The sequence below is a fragment of the Apis laboriosa genome, unplaced genomic scaffold (assembly GCF_014066325.1).
Source record: "Apis laboriosa isolate Shangri-la unplaced genomic scaffold, ASM1406632v1 scaffold43_cov150, whole genome shotgun sequence".
In the NCBI taxonomy this organism is placed as follows: Eukaryota; Metazoa; Arthropoda; class Insecta; order Hymenoptera; family Apidae; genus Apis; species Apis laboriosa.
The window spans coordinates 1,491,149-1,512,412 of NW_025223292.1; the positions used below are offsets into that span (position 1 = coordinate 1,491,149).

The following is a 21,264-nucleotide window of genomic DNA, read 5'->3' on the forward strand; positions in this document are numbered from 1 at the left end:
TAGATATATCTAGATAAAATTTATAGAATATAAAAGATTTAATGTTTAATTACCTGGAATAGCAATATCATCGACTGTCCAAACGTTTTAAAATTGTACACATCATCCAGTCCGCTTTTATCTTTCACGTGCATGAAGAACGACATTCCAAAAATTGCAAAGATAAACATCACCAAAAACAGTAATAGGCAAATATTGAAGAGAGCTGGTAACGACATCGCCAAGGCGAAAAGAAGAGTTCGAATACCCTTGGCACCTTTCACGAGTCGAAGCACACGACCGACTTTTGCCACCCTTACTACACGAAGCAATGTTGGCGATACGAAATACTTCTCAATAATATCGCTGAGAACCAGACCTAAAGGGAATATGTACATATTTATTAGAATAAATTTAATGTTTTATAAATTTACTATTAATAGATAGTAAGAAAGGATGTGTGCTGTCTAAGGTAAGGTTATGTGATCTAAGTAAATTGGTGCCATCTAAATTAAAGAATATTTTAGAAAATCCATGCAAAAGATTTTTCACGCAAGATTATTTATTCTATAGAATTTAATTCATTCATCGAAGATAAAACATATAAAAAATTATGCATTTTTAGTTCTAATTGATTTTCTGTAATGAATGAATATTGTGTTTTTTATTTCATTTAACTTTTTGAAAATATTTAAAAAAAAAAATTTGAAAGTGTATGATGCATGATTTAATATTTAAAAAAAAGATTAGATTAAAAAGATTAAAAAAAACATGCATCACGCAATCCTAAGAATTATCATTTCCTGTTCTCTAATTGTTTCTGTATCTTTGATTATAAATCAAATGTAACATGCATTTAAATTGATCGAAAAATCAGAAAGTTGATTAAAGCTCGATCACTCGTTACACATTATGTGGTGCTGTATTAGAGAAAAAAATGTATTGATAGATTTTTGTGTTTAAGTATTAGAAATTGAGCACACTACTAATCAATTGCTTTTTTCTAAGAAAAACTAATGTTGAAAAAAGATATTTTTGTAATACAGACCCCCTCTTACCCGACTTTTTGATTAATGATCGTCTTTACATCAATCAACATGTGTAAAACCAATGAAATACAACATTATATCGTTACAAAAACTCGATGAATTAATTTAAATTTTCAATATTAATATATTACTTATAAATAAATAATATAAGTAAATAAATAATACTATAATATTGTTTTTGATGATTAGACACATGTTTATAATTCCAAGAAGACGAGATTCATAAGGCATAGGAAACACATAATATGGAAACCAGGATAAAATAGGATAGGACAACAAATAACATCAATGTAAGGCTACATAACGTAATGAAGTTGCTCAGTCGTTGCGGCACATGTGAAATATTAATCCTGTATGCTTATCTTTTGTTTAAAAAAGATACTAATTTTACGTGCAATAAAAATTGTACATGCTCATTTCCATCCTAATCAAAAAAAAAAAAAGAAGAGAGAGAGAGTGTGTGTAAATATATAAGATATGTCGTGTGGTTAACAAGATAGTGTGAGAAAGCTAACAGGATTCACTTTTTCATTGATATATCAATTTCACTTGTGCCATACGACTGAACTGATCATTACATTACATTACCTAATATTGACAATATAACAACAACAAAATCAAAGAGATTCCATGGCTCCTTGAAATAGTGGTAACGTAGAGCAAAGATCTTCATGAGACACTCGCTGGTGAATATCACAATGAATATCATGTTTAGATAGTCCAGAACATCGCTGAAAGTCTGAGTTTGTTGATAATGGTCCAACGTCATTGTAAGCATGTTCAATCCGATGAACAACATAATTATCATATCGAACTTTTTGTCTGTCACTATTTCAAACACTATTGCTTGCGGCCTCCACTGGAAAATAAAGGAAAAAAAATTGATATTAAAATAAAATTGCAAAAGCAAAAAGGTAAGGAATAGAAAAAATATATAAATTGTTTATTATTTTAAATTTTTCAAATTTAAGATCAATTTCTAATTTAAATTTTTAAATCAAAGATTTGAGAAAACGAAATTAATAGAGCAATAATGACAATATGCACGTACCCTTGGACGTGGAATGGCTTTAAGTGGTTTCTTGCTACCCATCTTTTTCATAGCGTTATAATATTTCTTCTGATCTTCTGTCATGAACATCTCGAGGGAACCTCCTGCCTTTTTCTTTTGTTCGTTAAAGTTATCGATGATCACACCAATGAATAGATTAAGGGTAAAAAACGATCCAAATATAATGAAGAATACAAAATAGAAATACATGTAGATGTTCGTTTCACGAATTGGTTGTTTGTTGAGCTGCAAACAAAAAAAAAAAAAAGAAAATCCACAAAAATATGATGATTTTTCAATTGGCAAATCTTTAATTTTGACACACACTTACCTCCCTAGAGTCGATGGCATCGTTCATGATCTGAATCCATCCTTTGAACGTAGCCACTTGAAACAAGCATAAATAAGCTTTTCCTACGTGGTCAAAATTCATTGGAGAATTTTCCCAGGTGTAGTTCTCAGCCAAACAGGCGTTTCGATCAGGAATGATTTCATGGCTGAGTGTTGTTTTATTCGCATCTACACACTGTAAGAATAAAATGATATTGTCAATTTAATAGAAAAATATAGAAATTCTTCTGTTTTATTTTAAAGAATTAATATAATTTAGTTAAAAAATTTAAATTTCAATCAAAGTTATTAAAATTGCAGAGATTAAAAATAAAGATATGATGTATAATATAATATAAACACATACCTTAAAATATTTGCCGGCAAAAAGCTGTACACCCATAATGGCGAAGATCAACCAGAAGATAAGACACACCAGTAACACGTTGAAAATGGATGGAATGGCTTGAACCAAAGCGTTGACGACTACCTGTTAGACAAAGTATATTGTTAAAGTATTTAAAAAATGTTTTAATTATTTTTTTTTTATTCTGCCTGTCTATGTGCTTAAGTATGCGTTTCTATGCATTTCTAGGCGTTTTCTATAATCTACGCCTACGTGTATTACTGGTTCATCATATGTGCAATTTGAATTTTGGAATCTTCTTTTGCGATAAAATAAAAAAACGGTGAAACATCACGTGAAAGGAATTAGGAATGTTGTATCATTATTGTGAAATTAAGTCAATTAAGATCAAGTTGATGATAATCTAAAAAAAATAAAAATTAAATATTTATATATTTTAAGTTCATTGATAATTTTTCTAAATCTAAACGAAATATTTCATTTTTCTTAATTTCTCTTTTCTAAATCATTATTTTTACTGAAAAAAATTTCAAACATTTGAAACAAATACCAGAATTTTGTTTTTAATTTCTTTACTAGTTGAAAGAATAAAAAATAATAAAGTAAAAAGAATTATATTTGAATGTAAAGAATACAATTTTTCTTCAAAGTATGAAATAATGAAGAAATATGAAGAATTAATAGCAATTAAATCTCTGCAAATTTTAATTCTAATGATTATTATTACCTTGATTATTACAAGAATTATAGTCCATAAAATATTTAATTATAAAAAAAAGCATACAACATTTCTACTTAATTTCATTCGATTTTTCACACAAGATCAAATCAGGAAACAGAGACGATGAAGTATCCGTTTGGCTCATTTATTTTTAAATAATTTATGCGAAATGATTCAATTTTTCATTTTTTATGGAACAATAAACCGAGGTAAATCTTGCATACTTACTCCACCAATTACCACGTTCAATTTCGTACAATTACACCGCACGAACATACAGATATGTATCAATAAAACATCGAAATCACAAGTTTCCAAACAAACGGACAAAATAGAAAGTAAAAATGAAAATAAAAAGAAAAATGGCGAACACAAGGAAGATTTTTTGCGTTCTCGAAATAAGATATATATGTATATATCAATTAAACACAAGAAAGTCTTCAAATAAATAGAAACGATTCAATCGAACAAAAAAGAAAAAAGAAAATGGCAAACACAAGGAGTGCCTCTGCGTTCTCGAAACTCACGATTCACTTACATTTAATAGAAACGAACAGAATAAGAAAATTAAGAAGTAACAAAGTATCGATTTGCCTGATCATTGATCGATGTGACGTATGGTGCGTACTCATAATATGTGTTGTCTCAAGATCAAAATTTTACAAGTGTGCCCAGAATTTCATAATCAGAATACACGAGAAATAAAGCAGCAGCAGGTGGCGTAAGAAGCATAAGCATAGTAAAAAGATTCTTTTCCTTGTCTGATGCAATCATGTCGTGCGTAATTTTCAGCATTTGTCAGCGGCAAGCAACGATTCCATGCAGAAATAAAGAAAAAAAATTAACAGAAGATCAAAATAATATACATAATATATATGATATATAATATTCTTGTACAATTGTATCTTGTACAACTTGTATCAGTTATATATATTATATATAATATATATTTATATACGTAGAGATAGAGATGTATGCTGAAAAATAGTAGCTATAAACTACTGTATAAAAAGGTAGGATAAGATAGTGTCAGGGCGTGGGCATGACAGTAACTCTACGCCCAGTATCTCAGCGACCTTGTATTACAGTTATGTAGAATCATATGTCTGTAATGAGATATGTAAATTATTAAATTTTCATCCTAAACTAAAGTATATATATGTATATATGTTGGTATAATACGTGTGTTGTTGCTTGCGTTTTAATATGTTGAGATATAATATATTTAGCAGTATTTTAGTAAAGTTGAGGCACGTTTCAGGCTCGTTGATCGAGATAATAATCTAGATACACCGAGGATCGTAAATTATGATTTTTTTTTAATTGTAATTATTAATTAAATATGATTTGAATTAAAAATTAATGTTGGACTTGACAATTACATACATGTAGTTTTAAAAGTTGTTTGATGTATCAAAAGCGAAGTCTTTGACAGGCTTTGGATTTTTTTAATTCGTTACATATAATAATTTTATAATAATTTTTAAATATATATTTGAAAAAAAAATTATAGATTTAAAATGAATTAATTTTTAATTTTTTTTAAATTGTATCTTTATCTTAAATTATATTATATATAATAGAATGAAATAGAATAAAATGTTAAATGTTTTAGAGATTATTAAATAGAAAATTGTGAATAAGATCTTGTTTCGAATTTGCAATAAACTTTCGTTGATTTTAAATTCACGAACAATAGCGTATATGTGTCCTCTAAGGTGCATATCTCTTAGAGAATTGTTCAATAAAGAACGAGTCTACGTGCCGTACATTCGCAATTTTAAGCTCAAGTGCATTCGCGATCGCCCTACTTATGATCTCGTGCAAAAGGAATCGAGTCTTCGACATGGCGAGACCGAAGAGTTGTTCCATTATTTAATGCATTAATGTTTTGATTATTTAATATATAATTATATTTTAATTAATAATAGAATAAAGAAAAAAAATTCTTTTTTTTAATATAAAACTCCAATCGGCCTCATTGTCGAGTCTCGCGATGAAAAAAGAAAAAAAAACGGTGCCGCCGTTATTAAATTTATTTTATTTATTTATTTTTTTATAAAGATTTTGACAATATCGAGATTGATATTATTATTCGAATAATTAATCATTTTAATTGTTCGTAATCGAAAGATAGTTCGACGGCACCGAAAAAATCTAAATTGAAAATCTGAAAATTATCAATTATATGTAACGAATCGAAAATTATCAATAGAGTTAGGCATTATTTAATAATGATTTTATTTATTCCATTTATCAATTATCTAATATTTATGTTTTTCTAAAAAATAAATATAGAAAGTTGAAATACTATAAATAGAAGGTTTATTATACACTACTATTATATAACCTATCAATTATATATAATCCTAATTTCATAGATACATTATCAAAATGTAATTCAATTTTAAAAAAGAATAATTTTAAAAAATGTATGATGAAAAGTTTCGAATATTAATTCTAAATTTTAAATAATAATTAATAAATATCCACTTTTTTTTAAACAAATTTCCAATCAAATAGTTCTAGATCGATTATTTATCGTTCTATCATCTACCACTATGATTCACTAATACTACTATGTCTAGAACTACTTGTTTAAAAATTTTCGAAAACTTTTCCAAAAACATATGCCCAACTCAATGCCTCGATTCGCCCAATATAAAGAATAATGATCGATTCTTTTGGGAACATAATAAAAAAGTAATCGGCAAGGTCTGCTGAGACTGTGGGCTACATACCCGCATTCCCTGCATTCTAGACATCGCCCTGAGTGGCCTTAGGGCCCTTAGGGTCCTCATTGTTTTGAAGGCTTGGATCCCGCCAGCGCCACAGAGCGACGCTACGAAGTTAATGAGTGACACCTGCGAGCGAGAAACGAGAGCGGATCACAGCAACAGGTAGACAGACAGGCTACTCGCGATACGAATTCATCATCATCATCATCATCATAATCATCATCATAATCATAATCATCATAATCATATAATCATTTCCGAACTATCAAATACTAGAATTCTAAGAGAAAGAGAAAAAGAGATAGAAAGAAACAGAGATAGATAGAGAAATATCAGGTTATCCCAACAGTCTTCCTTCTATTTTTGTGGAATTTTTACGATTTCTTTTTTAAAATAGAAATAGATCATACTTATACATCTTATATTGTGATATTTTATTAGTTATAAAATTTTATGTATCATAAAATTTATATCGTATACTTAGATTAGTCAGAGAGTTCCATATTCTTGAAATTTTTACTATTCTATTCTTCTAAAGTTTTGATTTATTTATAAAAAATTTTTCTTATAAAGAATCATTAAATTTTATTCTATTTGACGATGAAAAAAACTTTTGGGACAATTTGATAAAAAGATAGAAAAGAGATTAGAAGGTAGAAGAAAAATAGAGGTTATGGTTGACGGTCGACGCGTCAATTCATTTCATTTCATTTTTTTTTCTCGATTGCCCATGGATGGATCGAGGAGACCATTGAAGCGGATTTAAAATAATGCAGGAGTCCGTCCCATCTGTAGAGATCGTTCCATTTAAATAGTGTATGATACACATTATTAGATACAACAAATATCCAGAGCAGGGGGACGAAGACACTGATAGAAACCAGATATGGCACAAGTAGCAGTTCACAGAGAATGGGTATAGTGTCACACTTATTTGCGCACAATTATTTTTTAAAGTAATATCAAAATTATTTAAAAAGTTAATTCATTGAGTTTAATTTACATATGAATTTTTCTAGATTTCATTGTACGCAATCAAGTGAATACGATCGACAATGCAGAGAGCAATGAATGAATTGATGAGAGTTATTATTAGTTACGAGCATAATAATCAGCTCCATCCTGAAACAGATGAAAAGGTTCGTCATATGTATTTGCAATAACGACATTAAGTATCAATTTTCTTTTGTTCAATAATTTATTAATTAGAATTGTTGAGAATTTTAACTTATGAAATTTCTTCTTTTAATTTTTTAAAATTAATAAATTATTTCCTATATATTATTTTATATTTTAAAATATTATATTTCTTGCCAATTCTTCACAAAGATATATTGAAGAAAATGATACCATAATGCGTTGCATTGTTAAAAAATCAAAAACCTGATGATCAAAATTCCAAATTACACGCGCATAATATAGTATTGTAGTATACACGCGTACATTAACACATAAGGAAGATTGTACAGTACACACAAAGCAATATAATATGTATATATATAATGTATATATATATATAGTTCATATGTATATAGATACACTGTATTTTGCACAACGATCACTGTGCTAAAAAAGACTGTTAGGAAAGGCGTACATCGGCAATAGCTAGTACGACAAAAACTTCAATATCAGTGCAGACATTAAGTAGAGACACCAGTGTAACTCTGTACACTGGAAAGCACACCATAGAGTACAAGGCTACAACCATTGTAGCGATCATATCCTCTCTTTATTTTTCCCTCGGTTTTTACTTATCGTTCCCTTCTCTTTTTTTTATTTATTTTTTTTTTCTCATATCAACTTGTCGAAAAACCAAAGTCCTGATTCAAACATAACGGATTGAAGATCAGAAGAATAAATTTTAAAAATATCACCATGATTTAATATGAAATATATTTCCTTGATATTATAAAAATGATTTTTTTTTTTTAAATTAGAAAATTCTAAAGAAAAAAATTATAATATTGAATAATATTTTAATTTTAATAAGTTTGTTATGATCGTTTAATCCGTCAAATTTGCAAAGATTGGACAAAGATGGTCACATCACCGGATCAGGCCGATCTTTATCGGTTTTCTTTGTTGCTTCTCGTTGACCGATGACTTACTCTCATGCCCTCCCATCGTGACACAGCTCGTAAAGGCCTCAAGGCCCTCAGTGTTCTCATGGAACGGAAGGCCGGGATGTCTGCGGCGCCTGCCCAGATTGCGCCCAAGTTGATCAGTGAAAGCTATCATCATCATCAAATATCGATCAGATGGAACGTGATACATAACACATGATTATTAAACGTAGACGATTGTAATACACAGTGATCCACCACGAGGGAGTGATTCCACGTTGCGCTCTTCCGTTATTCGAATAGATATTTTTTGGGTGGTTGAGAGAAGAAGAAGAAGAAAGTGGAGGAAACACATCGTCACTCAAAGAAACTTGAAAGTAAGATTTTTTTTTGCAACAAGTTTACAAAATTTTTAATTTCTTAAAATGGAATTAAAATATTTTAGATTTTTTTTTCTGGATTGAGATTCGATCATTTTGAAATCTTATACAAAGTTGAAAAAATGATTTAGGATGTGATAGACTTCGTATAAGATACTGCTGAATTTTATTGTAAGCTTGTTTCTAGGAGTAAACGAAGTTTAACTGCAGTATGATCTAAATTATTAAATAAATTAGAGACAATTTATAAAAAATATGAATTATACATATTTTTTTATTATTAAAAATAAATTAAAAATGTTTTTTATTTTTTAAAAATAATTTAAGATTCTTCATGTGAGTAATCGTTTATTTTATTTTTTGATCAATGCCTTCTAGTACTTTTTTTTTTTAAATTTTTTTCAAAAAAGGATTACACACATTTAGATCATAAAATTATGTGAAATATAAAATATATTGAAGAAATATAACTTACCATGACAATGATAAAATCAAGCCAGCACCAAGCGTTCGTGAAATATTTTTTGAAGCCAAGAGCCAACCATTTGATTAACATTTCGATGAAAAAAATCACAGTAAATATTCGGTCCATGTAGTACAAGATATCTTGCAGAATGGGTCGTTGTTGAAGATGCACATCTTCCAAGGCCTGAACATCATACGATTACATTTTTAAAATCATTCATATAACAATAAAACTTATAAAGTAAACAAAAAAAATAATAATGAGAATAATAAAGATTGATGAAAAATATTCGATATACTTACGAGAGCCATACTACTCAAAAGAATCATCAAAATGACGGCAGTCTCAAAATACTTGTTCTCAATTAGTTGGAAGGTCTTCAGTCTCAAATTCGCCCAACCTTGCCAAAACGGTGCGTCGTCATCGCCAGCCAAGAATGGGAACTTCTTGTAACAATTTTCTGGGCAACAATCAGCTGGATAATCGGATTCGATGGGATCTTCTTCTGCTTGGATAATCGCATCGCCTATGACACCTTCTCCTTCCTCTCCTTCTTCGCCAAGATCTTAAAAATACAATTAATTTTTGTTTCTAATAATTTGTGCCTTTTCTTTTTTATAATTTTATTTGCAAATTTAAAATTAAATTTTAATTTCACTACAACAATTATTTACCTTCTTCTTGTTCTAAATCTTCTTTGCTCGCATCCTTCTTTTCTTCTCCATCCAATGAATCCATGCTCCCCTTATGACTTTCGTCCTTGAACGCCCTATTTTTATGGCTGCCATATGATTTATTACTGCACAAATACCAAATAAAAAATAAAATAAAACAGAAAGGAAACTTATATAATTTTCCATTAAAAAAAAAAAAATAATAATAATCTTCGATAATAATTCAAAAAAACTCCATAAAACTCAAAAAGATAATCACCTGATGGTATCATCCTCATTTTGATTAATATAATCATTATCCAGCCTGTAGTCACGATGATTTATCGAATTTGCTATAACTTTGCTGTTGTTCATGCACAATTTACCCTTCTTCAATTTATTCTTTAGGTCTCCTTCGAAAAAAAAAAGAAAGAAACATTCTCATTTGATTATCGATAAAACAATAGATGCTGTTACATTTTTTTTTTCTAAATTATATCTTCAAAAATAAAATAAAATTAAAATAACCGATGATACTCAGTTTGTTAAAAACTCAAAAATCTGGATGAAGATAAGAGATATGGAAATGGAACGTTTCTCGATCTTACCATGAATCGTAAATTCCATTCCATCCCCAATAGCAACTTCTAATTGGTTCAGCTCCTTGGCACTCTTCTTGTCTCTATACGCATCGAGTTCGCCATCTGCAAGATCTAGGTCCCCATCGCGATCAATTCCATCTGCACAGTCATACAAAATCTCTAACCCGCCCTTATCAGAATAATTTTGTCAAAAGTATATCTGTATGGAACAGAATAACTGTTGTGGTATTCATCGAGTAACCGGAAACTCTTTAAAAAATTAATCTTTCATTTTTAAACACGACATATTTAACAAAAAAATAAATAAATGTTGTATTGTTGAATTTAATTTTTTTTCTATTCTTCTCTTGTTCTTTTTTTTTTTTATTATTATTTAATTGTAATTTTTTTGTATTGTCGTTCATGCAGTATATTCGTGTAATCGTTATGATATTGTTCTATTAAAAAACTATGATTAAACGACGGTGACAAGTGTGACTAGTTTTATACGCGATACATGATGGATTACATTGTATGTTTAACTTAATACTTAATAATGTTAGGTCAGAATCGAAGAAGGTGTAATTTTTCTCTTCCTTTGTTTGCAAAATATTAATAATAAGCAGAAGTTGTAAAAAAGAAGAAAATATGAAACTTTTGCTTGAAAAAATAATGCAAAATTTACGAGCAATTAAATTGCGTACATTATAATATAATTTTCGTTGTACACGAGTATTATATACAGGATGTTATTTTACAGACATCCAGTATATACACGAAATATTACATTACAATTGAAATTCACTTCGAAATTTAAAAAATTCTTTACATACATATCACGACGATTAATCAAGATTTTTTTTTTTTTATTTTTAAAATTTTCAAAAATCTGATCAATCCAGATGTATCGCGCGATACTCCAAAATCTACTATTCGATCATATTCGATAATATCGAAGCGTTCTTTATTTTACCGGAAGACGAAACGTTTATTTCCTCCAACGTGAAAATAATAGGCAAAGCAACGTATAACTGCCAGGCTAATCAGCGAAGCAAAAATTAATCTATCCCTATCTTTCTTTCCCCTCTTTACTCTCTTTCTATTAATCTTTGATCTCATTGAAAAAACAGTAAAATAGCGAACCTATTAAAATGTCTGCATAAAAAAGATCAAAAAAAAAAAAAAAGAAAGAAAGAAAGAAAGAAAAAGAAAAAAGTGACACCAGTCAACAGTTTTCTGATTTTACATGAATAAATAAAAAAAAAAGAAAAAAGAAACAGGAATTCATAATAAAAAGCATCAAATCTAAATAAGATCAATTGAGTATTAAAAAAGAAAAGGATTGATCTTGCTAACTATGGTGTATCGCGCTGTTTCTCCTTGTAAATTTTCAATCTATCAGTGAGATTTATTAAATTTCCTTTCGTCGACTGGCAGCGAAATAAGTGAACGTAAAAAGAAAGAAAAAAAATTGTTTTTTCTTTTTTTCTTTGAAAAAAGTGAAAAGCAGAAACTGAAAAACAGTGCCACGAACTACACAGCGCACACAGCAAGCGATCTGATTGGATATAAACCTTCTTTCCAACTGTTGGACGGTCCCTCACCTGGCGCCTGATCGGATATCTGATTGGTGAGTTTGGCTCGCATCATTTTAGCAAGATAAAGGACATTTCGCTTGATCCACTTAACGAATCGTGCTATTCGATCGATCGCTTCCGCGATCTTGTTCGTATCGTTGTCTGCGGTCGGCGCCGATAGATTCGACGAGCCGAAGTTGCTCAGCAACAAAGCCAAGAAGAGATTCAGCACCTGTTCGTTGCACATCAAATTTCTTTTTTTTTTCATTTGGTTCATTTGCTCTCCTTTTAATTAAAATAAAAATAAAGATTAATAAGATTTATCAGATAATTTATCAGAAGTTTAGAAAAATTATAGTTTTGGGGGGGGGGAAAAAAAAAAAAGAAGGAATTTAATCTCTTTTAGAAATAAATTATGAACTTAGGAGTTAATTCTTTAAATGGAAAAAAATACATACCTGAGAACTAAAAAATGATCAAACTCAAAATCATAAATGATGATTATATATTATACTTGAAAATAAACTTTAACATTGAATCTTTATTCGATACGATGAATATATAATGAAAACAGAAAATTAGTTAATAGGCAAACTTTACGTAAGCTGCAATTTAGTACCAATTAGAGAGTCGTCAAGTCATACTTACAACCAGATTACCGATGACGACAGTGGCCAGAAAGAATGGTATGCAAGAAACGTCGCCCACAAGCATACAATCCCACATAGACTCGATCCATTCTCCACAGAGTACGCGAAAGACGATCATGAACGAATGCATAAAGTCGGTGAAATTCCATCTTGGTAGATCACCATCCGGAAATCGATCTACGTTGTCAGTGTAGTTCTTGCCGAACAATTGCATACCCATCACGGCGAAAATGAAGATAATGATGCACAACACGAACGTCAGATTACCCAGGGCGCCTACTGTTCTACCCATGATGGAAATTAACAGATTCAACGTAGGCCACGACTTTGCCAATTTGAACACTCTTAACTGGAAAGATTGTTTTAAAATAATTTTTTAATTGAAAGTAAAAATAAAAATATATATATATATATATATGAAAGGATAATCTTACCAATCTGAACGATCGTAACACGGAAAGACCTTGTACACCTTCTAATCCTAACTCCAGAAGCGAAAGAGCGACGATAATGAAGTCGAAAATATTCCATCCTTCTTGAAAGTAAAATTTCGGACTCATTGCTATCAGCTTCAACGTTGCCTCGATACCGAATGTTGCCGTGAAGAACTAGAATTTAAATAAATATATTAGTATCTATTATTTGAGAAAATGATAGAGATAGATAGAGAGAGAGAGAGAGAGAAAGAGAGAGGAGAGAGGAGAGAGAAAAAATCGATTCTTAAATGCATGAAAGAAAAAGTTCTCAAAACCTTGCGCTAAAATATTTGTAAATTTACACTGTATAATTTGTATTATTGTTTGCAATTTTTCACAATTTATAAAGTTTACTTTATCTTCGTGTTTACAAATGTTTTGCATTAAAATATTTATAAACTGTTTACACTGCAAAGTTTGCAAACATTACTTTTCAACATACAATTTTTTCCAACTCGATAAAAATTTTTTGTAATATATTTGACAAACCTATTAAAACTTACATAATTTCCTGTCTTGAGCACCCTTTCCATATCCTTGTCCATATCATGATGATCAAGTGCCATGAATAGTGTGTTGACGACGATACAAAGGGTGATGAACAATTCTACGAATGGATCGAACACCAAAAGAGCCACGTATTTTTGAAACTCAAGCCACAACCAGCAACAGTCCCACACGCAGAAGATATCGATGCAACGTAGCACCGCGGTCAATAATTTGTCCTTAAATGTCGGCCCTTCTTCATCGTCGTCTGTCGGAAAGTAATAGGTCGAAGAAACTGTAACGCGTGTTAGTAATTTTGTCTGGCACCACTCTTTTTGGGGAAAGAGGTTTTCTCGTTCTTTATCAAGCTTGCACAATTTTCCTTTATACATTCCATTGTCTTTTTTTTTTTTCTCTCTTTTTTTTAACTCATCAGACCACAGATTATTAAAAAACAAGAAGACAAGCAGAGGTATGTACCATAGCAAAACGAAACTAAAAATAGAGAGAGAGAGAGAGAGAGAGAGAGAGAGAGAGAGAGAGAGAGAGAGAGAGAGAGAGAGAGANACAATCTTGAAGGAATTGTACAGAGCTACGTGAAAGCGAAAGAAATGAAAAAAAAAAAAAAGAAATCATAAATGGTGCATTCAATGCATTTGCACGTGAATGTGCAACGCGACTAACAAGAACACGCGCAGCCTAAAAGCTGTGCAGGGACATTAAAAAAAAAAATCGAAGCTGCAAAAGGAGGAATAAGAGTGCGACAAGTGGGTAGCTTGCAGAAAAAAAAAGAGGGTAAAGAACAAATTTATAGTTCGGCTATGAGGAATAAATAAAAATCGTGGACATTCAGAATGCAATTAATCCTCAACTGGTGGAACATGGTACTGGTTAAAATGGGGCAAATTGAATTTTCAAAAGGGAGAAATGAAAGAAACATGCTGTAAAGAATTTTTTTAAAGAAAATTTATACTCATTTAGAAATTAAATCTTCTAATTTTAAGATTATTTAGTTTAACTTATTGATCTCTCTTTTTTATGATAATTTTAATAAAACCTTCATTCGACCACTTGTGGATAAAAAATGGAAAATTAGATTATTGGGAATAAAATAATGAACCGTGACAAATAAAATATCAACAAAATCAACTATCAAATAAAATGATCACAAATAATAAGAGTGAAAGATATTAATAATAAATTAAAAGGATAAATGTGACAAAATAATAATCGATCTAATTCTTCGAATCGTTGCTATTACTAGTTATTGCAGCAACCTAATAGTAAGTCAAAGTGCTTGAGACAATGTTGCTTGGTGTTCTCGCTATAACATCAGTATTAGAAGCTCTAATCGCACTTTCTAGAGCATTGAATGAAAATTGGTGAATGACAATAATAAATCACCGGTCGGAAAAAGCTTCACGATTCTACTTTGTTATTGTGCAAACGCAGGCAAACGCGGAGGTGCCCTCGAAGCGGAGTGCCATCGCGAATAAAGACTATGAAAATGAAAATTTTCGCTGCAGTGTACGTCGGTGATCAAACGAGGAGAAGGCGAAATCCAGGCACGAAGCGACCAAGATCGTGCAGCTGCAGCGAGGATGTTAATCTGTGTCGTATATATCAGGAAACAAACTCTGTTTCCCCAAAAGACACCGTTACAAAATTGTTTTACTTTAATTCATTTCGTTTCATTATCCATCCAAGAGTTCGAGGGCTTATGCACTGCAATTATTCGATGAATTTACTTATTATATTTTGATTTGAAAATTATGTCTACAATTATATAATTATCCTTATTTTGCTTTACACTATAACTTTCATATTTCTCGTTTCTTTCTTTCTTTTTATACAATAATAATAAAAATGAAACTTATTGGGACCAACAGGAATCGTACCATGCACTGTAGTACAATATCGGTATTAACCAATAACGGAATAAAATGGAAATAATTTTCGATCGAGTTTAAACGAGACTTTGAAATTAAACAATAGAAAAAAAAAAGAGACAGAGAGATAGAGAGAGAAAGAGAGATAGACTGTATATACGTATATATAGGAATCGGTCTACTATGTACAAGGCGCTCAGACAAAAATCTTCAGCACTGAATATCAATGGAGAAAACTGTACAAGAGTTTCAACAACGGTGTACATCAAAATGATAGGATGCTCATCACACAAGAGATACACATCTGTGATAAAGGGTGATAGAAAACTGTAAGAAAAAAAGTAACATGAGCGAAAGAGTTGAACGTTCGACATTACCTCCTTGCTCCGGAGTTCTGCTCTGTCGTCCCGCTGCCTGTTCTATGATATCGTTCAACACCATCACGTCTGCAAAGAGAAACAAGAAAACAACAGTTTTAAGAAAAATATCAAAAATATCAATAAAAAACGATCCCTCCACCAACAACAAGTAATATAAAATTTACCTTTCATATCAACCACGGCATGTTGTTGAGAAGGCTCTATAAACGGATTGTCTTGTTGCTTTGCCTTGCCCATGGGATCTTCCAGATCACCCTCCTTAAGAAGGGGGAAGAAGAAAAAAAAAAAACATTAAATCCCTTAACATTTATACATTTAAATGCGAGATCACCTCACGAGATCCAATTTTTTTTCTTTTTTTCTTTTTACTCACGTAATGGTACTTCTGATTATTATCCGTGATATGTCCATTGACAGACGGCGGCCTGACAGATCTGATCTTCAACTGGCTCTCCTTGGTCATCGGTTTCCCCGCGTTCGCTATGCCGCCGATCAGATCGCCGTGAGACGTGTACGACAAGCGTGAAGCGTGCGACGTGTACGAAGAATGCCTGGACCCAAGATTCGCGTAGTAGACGGGCACAACGATCGTGCCGTTCTCCTCGGACATAGGCGTGACCGCGTTCGAGTCATCCGCGTACGGGAGGTGTTCCTGGGCGTCGAGGAACGTGGACAGCACCAACGGCTTCCGGTCACCGCCGGGCGGCCCGACGAAACGGCCCCTGCCATTTCTGATCGTGAACTGATGGCTACCGCGGCTGCTCCGGCGAAGATTGAACGGTGAGCCAGGCAGACTAAGGCTCGCCTGAAATTACAACAAAGCGGACCACCGCTTTTCTCTCTCACCGTTCTCTCTCGAGCCTCTCTCGAAAAGCGAGTGGACGGTTTAAAGGGGGCGGTTTAAAGGGGAATGGGGCGAGGTTCTTCCACCTTTTCTCTTTTTTTTTTTTTCTTCCTTTTTTTTTTTCATTCCAATACGTTTAATCAACACCCTCGAGACACACCCTATATATGTGTATATATGTATATATATATATATATATATTTGCCTATATTCGACTATAATGAATCTTCCTTCTTCGAGCTAGCTTCGCACCGCTTCGCGTGTCGTGTCATTTCTTCAATTACTTCATCGATGGAACCTGTATATAGTCAATAGAGAGGGAGGTCCTGATGACAGGCTTGGATTTCGATAACTCGTGTCTTTCTTTCTTTTTTCTTTTTTTTTTTTTTTGTGCATAATTCTGCGGTTTTCTTGAGAGTTTGGAGGCTACGTGAAGCTCAAAATTTGTACGTTTACTTATATGGGATTTTTTGAACTTATATGAACTGATGAGAGATCTTTTCTGAGTTGCGAGATGGTTCTAAAGATTGAGATAATTCGATATACGGTATTTTTAGCAACAAGGATGTTGGAGATTCTGTGGATTTTGGGGCGTTTCGTTTCGTGGAAGAATATATCTTGCATCTCGAGTGAAATCAATTCTTAAAGCAATCTTTGGAGCAAAGTATATCAAGATATTGATGTTGTTTTTTCATCGGGAAGTGGCACATACTTGCGAAGTGATTTCACGAAATGAAATGCGAAATGATAAAAATATATTCCCTTGTATCGCGCTCTTGGTCCATCGAATCTTCAAGCATCTTTGAATGATTGTGCGTAATGGTCCTCTAATGGCAACGAGATTGGCGTTTCGACGAGAAACGTTTGGAACGCGTGAAACCTTGGACAATCGATGGTGTTTTGATCGACATGAAATTTTGGATCATGGATCCTGTACATCTATTGTAGTACGTACGGTCGGCGGTGACAGACACGTTGTGACACACATACCTTCCGCAGGCTTTCCTGGTAGGCATAAGTAAACTGGCCATTAGCGGCGCGAGAGACCTTAAGAAAAAAACAAGAAAAGATATCTCCTACCAAACGGCTCGTAACGTTGTCTAATATGTACACCAAGGAGGCACTCGATACGGATAATATGTTTATATAAATACTTGCAAAAGCGTTACATACACAAAAGAAGTGACAGAGAGATAGAGATAGAGATAGAGAGATAGAGCATGATGTTAACACACGCAGAGATATAATGATACAACTGTCTTCGCAAATTAGGGTAAAACGATGTTGATCAAATGTCTTTAAAACGGAAGTAAGGGAGACACGAAGATCCGCGATATCTTTTATCACTTGTACGTCGTGTAATAAACATGATTTGATAGATCTTTCTTTGATCTTTCTTTACATCCTTTAAGTATGAATTATTAGAGATTTCTGAGTATGGTATGTATCTTTAAAACGTGAATTTGTTATGACACAGAATCACTTTTTAAAGATATAATCTTACATTTTGGAAATCTCTAATTAATTTTTATTATCATTAAACGTATAACAGAAAATGAAAATTATAACATAAGTAGAAACTTATCAATCTTCTTAGAATAATTCCCGCAGTGGCATTTTTATATAACTTTGACTGTGTTGAAAAAATAACTTTCGGTTTCTTTACTTGACTCAAGATCAATGTTCCTATTTATGAACCGAAAATTCGTATCTCCATTCTCTACTACACACATGCGTTACCATGCAAAACGGCACAGAATGAAATGTTCTTTTCTTTTTTATTTCGACAATTTCGATATCGATCCTATTTAAAACACTGTGTTTAGACGCGTCCGCGAGTAAGTCCAGATCGATGATGGAAAACCAAAAGGAATGCACGCTGTCAAAAATCATTATACGCCATTCGAAACCAAGAAAGAATCGATGAAGAAAATTCAACGCAACGAAAGCAAGGAGTTCAATAAGCGTCCTAACGAAGTACCAAATTGATCATTATTTAACAATCGATTACAATACGACAAGCATGCTACAGAGCGATAGACTTTTATGAAGGGGCTCGACTCGTCGCTTTCAACGCTAACTTGAGCCTAAGTGGAACGTTTCCTGATCAGAATTCATCAACCTATCTATCCTTTTCAAGACATTTCGTCTTCACTTCCCTAAACTGCCATCAACACACCGTCAACAAATCCATCATCCTGTTCAGTTTATTCGTTATAGGTTGACGAACGCTCAACAAAAATCTGAATCTACGCCATCCCTGTCCTTGAAACGGCTCGCAAAACACCATAGTGCATAAATGGATAGAACAGAGTTGTCCACATTAATATTCCTCCATGTTTCATTTCTTAATAAATTTTTTAAAAATGTTTCCTTAAGCTATAATAATTATCATTAACTTTCTTAGAATATTTATATTTCCTTTTGTGATGATAAATTTTCCTCTTAAATATTGATCGTTACTCTATAAGTACTCTAATAGCTAGTATACTAAACAATTTTCAAATAAAATTGGCAGAGGATTATGTAATGTCCTATGGACAGCTCTGTGCACCATAGAATATAGTCAAAATACGATAGTGGAAGGACACGAAAAAATAAAAAAAAAGTATTATTTCAATGTTTCATCGACGAGTCGAGTCGAGATCGAACAGCCTCGCGTGAATCGCTCTCGTAGAAGCGAGGTCAAGGGGGACAAGTTCGATTGTAACAGGAGGCAAAAAGAGAGTACATTACGTCAAAGGAGGATAAATCGATGGTACAAAAGAGAGAGACACATCGGCCAGTCAGACACTTACGGCGCTGACTTTTCGCACTTTAGTGGTGGTCGTGTGATTGTTGATCTGTTTCACTCTGTGCTCGCTGACCGATTCGATCGAACGTATGCTCATCCTCTCCTTGTTGTTATCGTCGTTCCCTTTCTCTTGACCAACGAACAATTCGTAGCTGTGACACGAGAAGTCTGATGGAGATTTGACTATCTGGTCAGCGGCGGTCACCACCGCATGTGCTGCCGCCTCTCGGGCTGCCGCTTGTGCCGCTAATTTGGTCTCCTTTGCCAGGGCCGCTTCCTCAGCTTCCTGTCGTATATTCCATTAAAATATATTAAATCTCTATTAATGTTAGTTTGTTTTCGTTAGTTTTTTGTAATACTTTAATGTAAGTATTTGCACACAGTTGTATTGTAACATAATAATTGTAGGATTTGGATTGAAACTCGTTAATCAAAGATAGGTTAGATTCTGAGAATTTTTACTTTGTCTTTTTTCTCGACTTTGTTGAACTTTGCGGCAAAAAAATTTCTAAGATAGAGAAAAGTATTTGCATTTTGTTTTATGATGTTTGTATCTTGAGTTTCTAAAAATACGTCTCCTCCGGAAAAAGAATTGATGAGATAATTTAACAGTTGACTATTGTAATTAGATCCAAGTATATTATATTTGTTATCATTTAATATCTTCAAATGATTGTAAAAATGATCTGTTTTATTGGAACATGAATGGTATGTGCAAATACTTTTTTTTCTAGGCAAATTTTAATTTTACAAATACGTACTCTTATAGCTTCCTCCTCGGCTGCTTCCTCTTCCTCAGCTTTCTTCTGCAATTCATCGTAAGACATCGCGACAATAGCAAGAATCAAGTTGACGAGATAAAAGGAGCCAAGAAAAATGATCACGATGAAGAACAACATATGCCATGGACCGGCCGATCTAAGCACTAACTGGTACAGATTTTCCCAATAATCTTGCGTCATCAGACGAAAGGCGGATAATAAAGCCCAGCCGAAGGTGTCGAAACTCGTGTAACCGTAATTCGGATTTTCACCGTATCCTTGTAAACACGTGTAACCAGGAAGGCACTGCCTGTATTCAACAAATTGTATCCATTAAATCCAATGATTTATGATGAATAGTAACAAGAATTTGTATATATATATATACTATATATAAGAAAAAAAAACGAGATAAATTACCCTGCTCCAGATGAATTTCCACACAAAGGCATGTTTTTCGCCTCGTCCACGTACCAATTAGCTAAATAAAATAATCAATTTCAATTTTAATTAGTTTTGAAATTTTTTTATTTGATGGGAAAAAAATGAAAGCTCTTCAATTCAAAATTTTAAGATTTCGATTGTTTAAATTAAATAACGGATAATTTATTTAATGTAAATAATTTCATTTCATTATATATTATTCTTTATTTATAGAAGAACCTTCATTCGAAGGGAAATAAAGTAGGGAATAAAGTTTGAAATATTTTTTCAAGGTTCCAAGGAAAAAGGCTTCGTTTCTGAGCTGAAACTTTTCAGCAACGAAAACACGTCAAGGAATAATAAACTACGTACTTTCATTACTAACGAATCGCTCCCAGTTTTCATCGGTCAGATTGCCCCAGGAGCCGTCCTCGGGAAAGTTCTTTATACACTTTTGCGTGAGCACCCCCATGTAAATCTGGAGGCCCATCAGCGCAAAGACGGAAAGAGAGAACATCGTCAAGATTATCACATCGCGCAGGTTCTTCACGGATTCTATCACAGCGCCGACAATGGTTTTCAGACCTGGCGAACGAAACAAAAAAG

General features: G+C 32.4%; 1 protein-coding gene and 1 long non-coding RNA gene across 18 annotated transcripts in view; one reads left to right on the plus strand and one right to left on the minus strand.

Moving 5' to 3' along the window:
- Positions 1–21,264, minus strand: part of LOC122716313 (sodium channel protein para) — a 56,360-nt gene that overhangs the window by 3,098 nt on the left and 31,998 nt on the right. Inside the window, exons 9-31 of one of the 17 annotated variants that reach the window (XM_043939262.1) lie at positions 21,031–21,243; positions 20,656–20,716; positions 20,236–20,545; positions 19,479–19,760; positions 17,671–17,727; positions 16,210–16,641; positions 16,001–16,094; positions 15,834–15,902; positions 13,585–13,835; positions 13,040–13,213; positions 12,604–12,954; positions 11,983–12,187; positions 10,406–10,537; positions 10,078–10,210; positions 9,819–9,943; positions 9,447–9,709; positions 9,154–9,327; positions 6,239–6,361; positions 2,777–2,899; positions 2,411–2,605; positions 2,080–2,325; positions 1,617–1,887; positions 54–358 (exon numbers count right to left, since the gene is read on the minus strand). In XM_043939262.1, the coding sequence (XP_043795197.1) occupies positions 54–358; positions 1,617–1,887; positions 2,080–2,325; positions 2,411–2,605; positions 2,777–2,899; positions 6,239–6,361; positions 9,154–9,327; positions 9,447–9,709; positions 9,819–9,943; positions 10,078–10,210; positions 10,406–10,537; positions 11,983–12,187; positions 12,604–12,954; positions 13,040–13,213; positions 13,585–13,835; positions 15,834–15,902; positions 16,001–16,094; positions 16,210–16,641; positions 17,671–17,727; positions 19,479–19,760; positions 20,236–20,545; positions 20,656–20,716; positions 21,031–21,243 (4,589 nt within the window). Of the gene's footprint in view, positions 1–53; positions 359–1,616; positions 1,888–2,079; positions 2,326–2,410; positions 2,606–2,776; positions 2,900–6,238; positions 6,362–8,343; positions 8,467–9,153; positions 9,328–9,446; positions 9,710–9,818; positions 9,944–10,077; positions 10,211–10,405; positions 10,538–11,952; positions 12,188–12,603; positions 12,955–13,039; positions 13,214–13,584; positions 13,863–15,833; positions 15,903–16,000; positions 16,095–16,209; positions 16,642–17,670; positions 17,728–19,478; positions 19,761–20,235; positions 20,546–20,655; positions 20,717–21,030; positions 21,244–21,264 lie in introns of all 17 variants that reach the window. The other 16 variants (XM_043939259.1, XM_043939264.1, XM_043939260.1 and 13 more) reach the window with 16 other exon arrangements.
- On the plus strand, positions 6,914–9,650 carry LOC122716315. The gene is made up of 4 exons (XR_006346999.1): positions 6,914–7,151; positions 7,255–7,374; positions 8,549–8,675; positions 9,513–9,650. It is a non-coding gene; the product is annotated as an uncharacterized LOC122716315 (long non-coding RNA).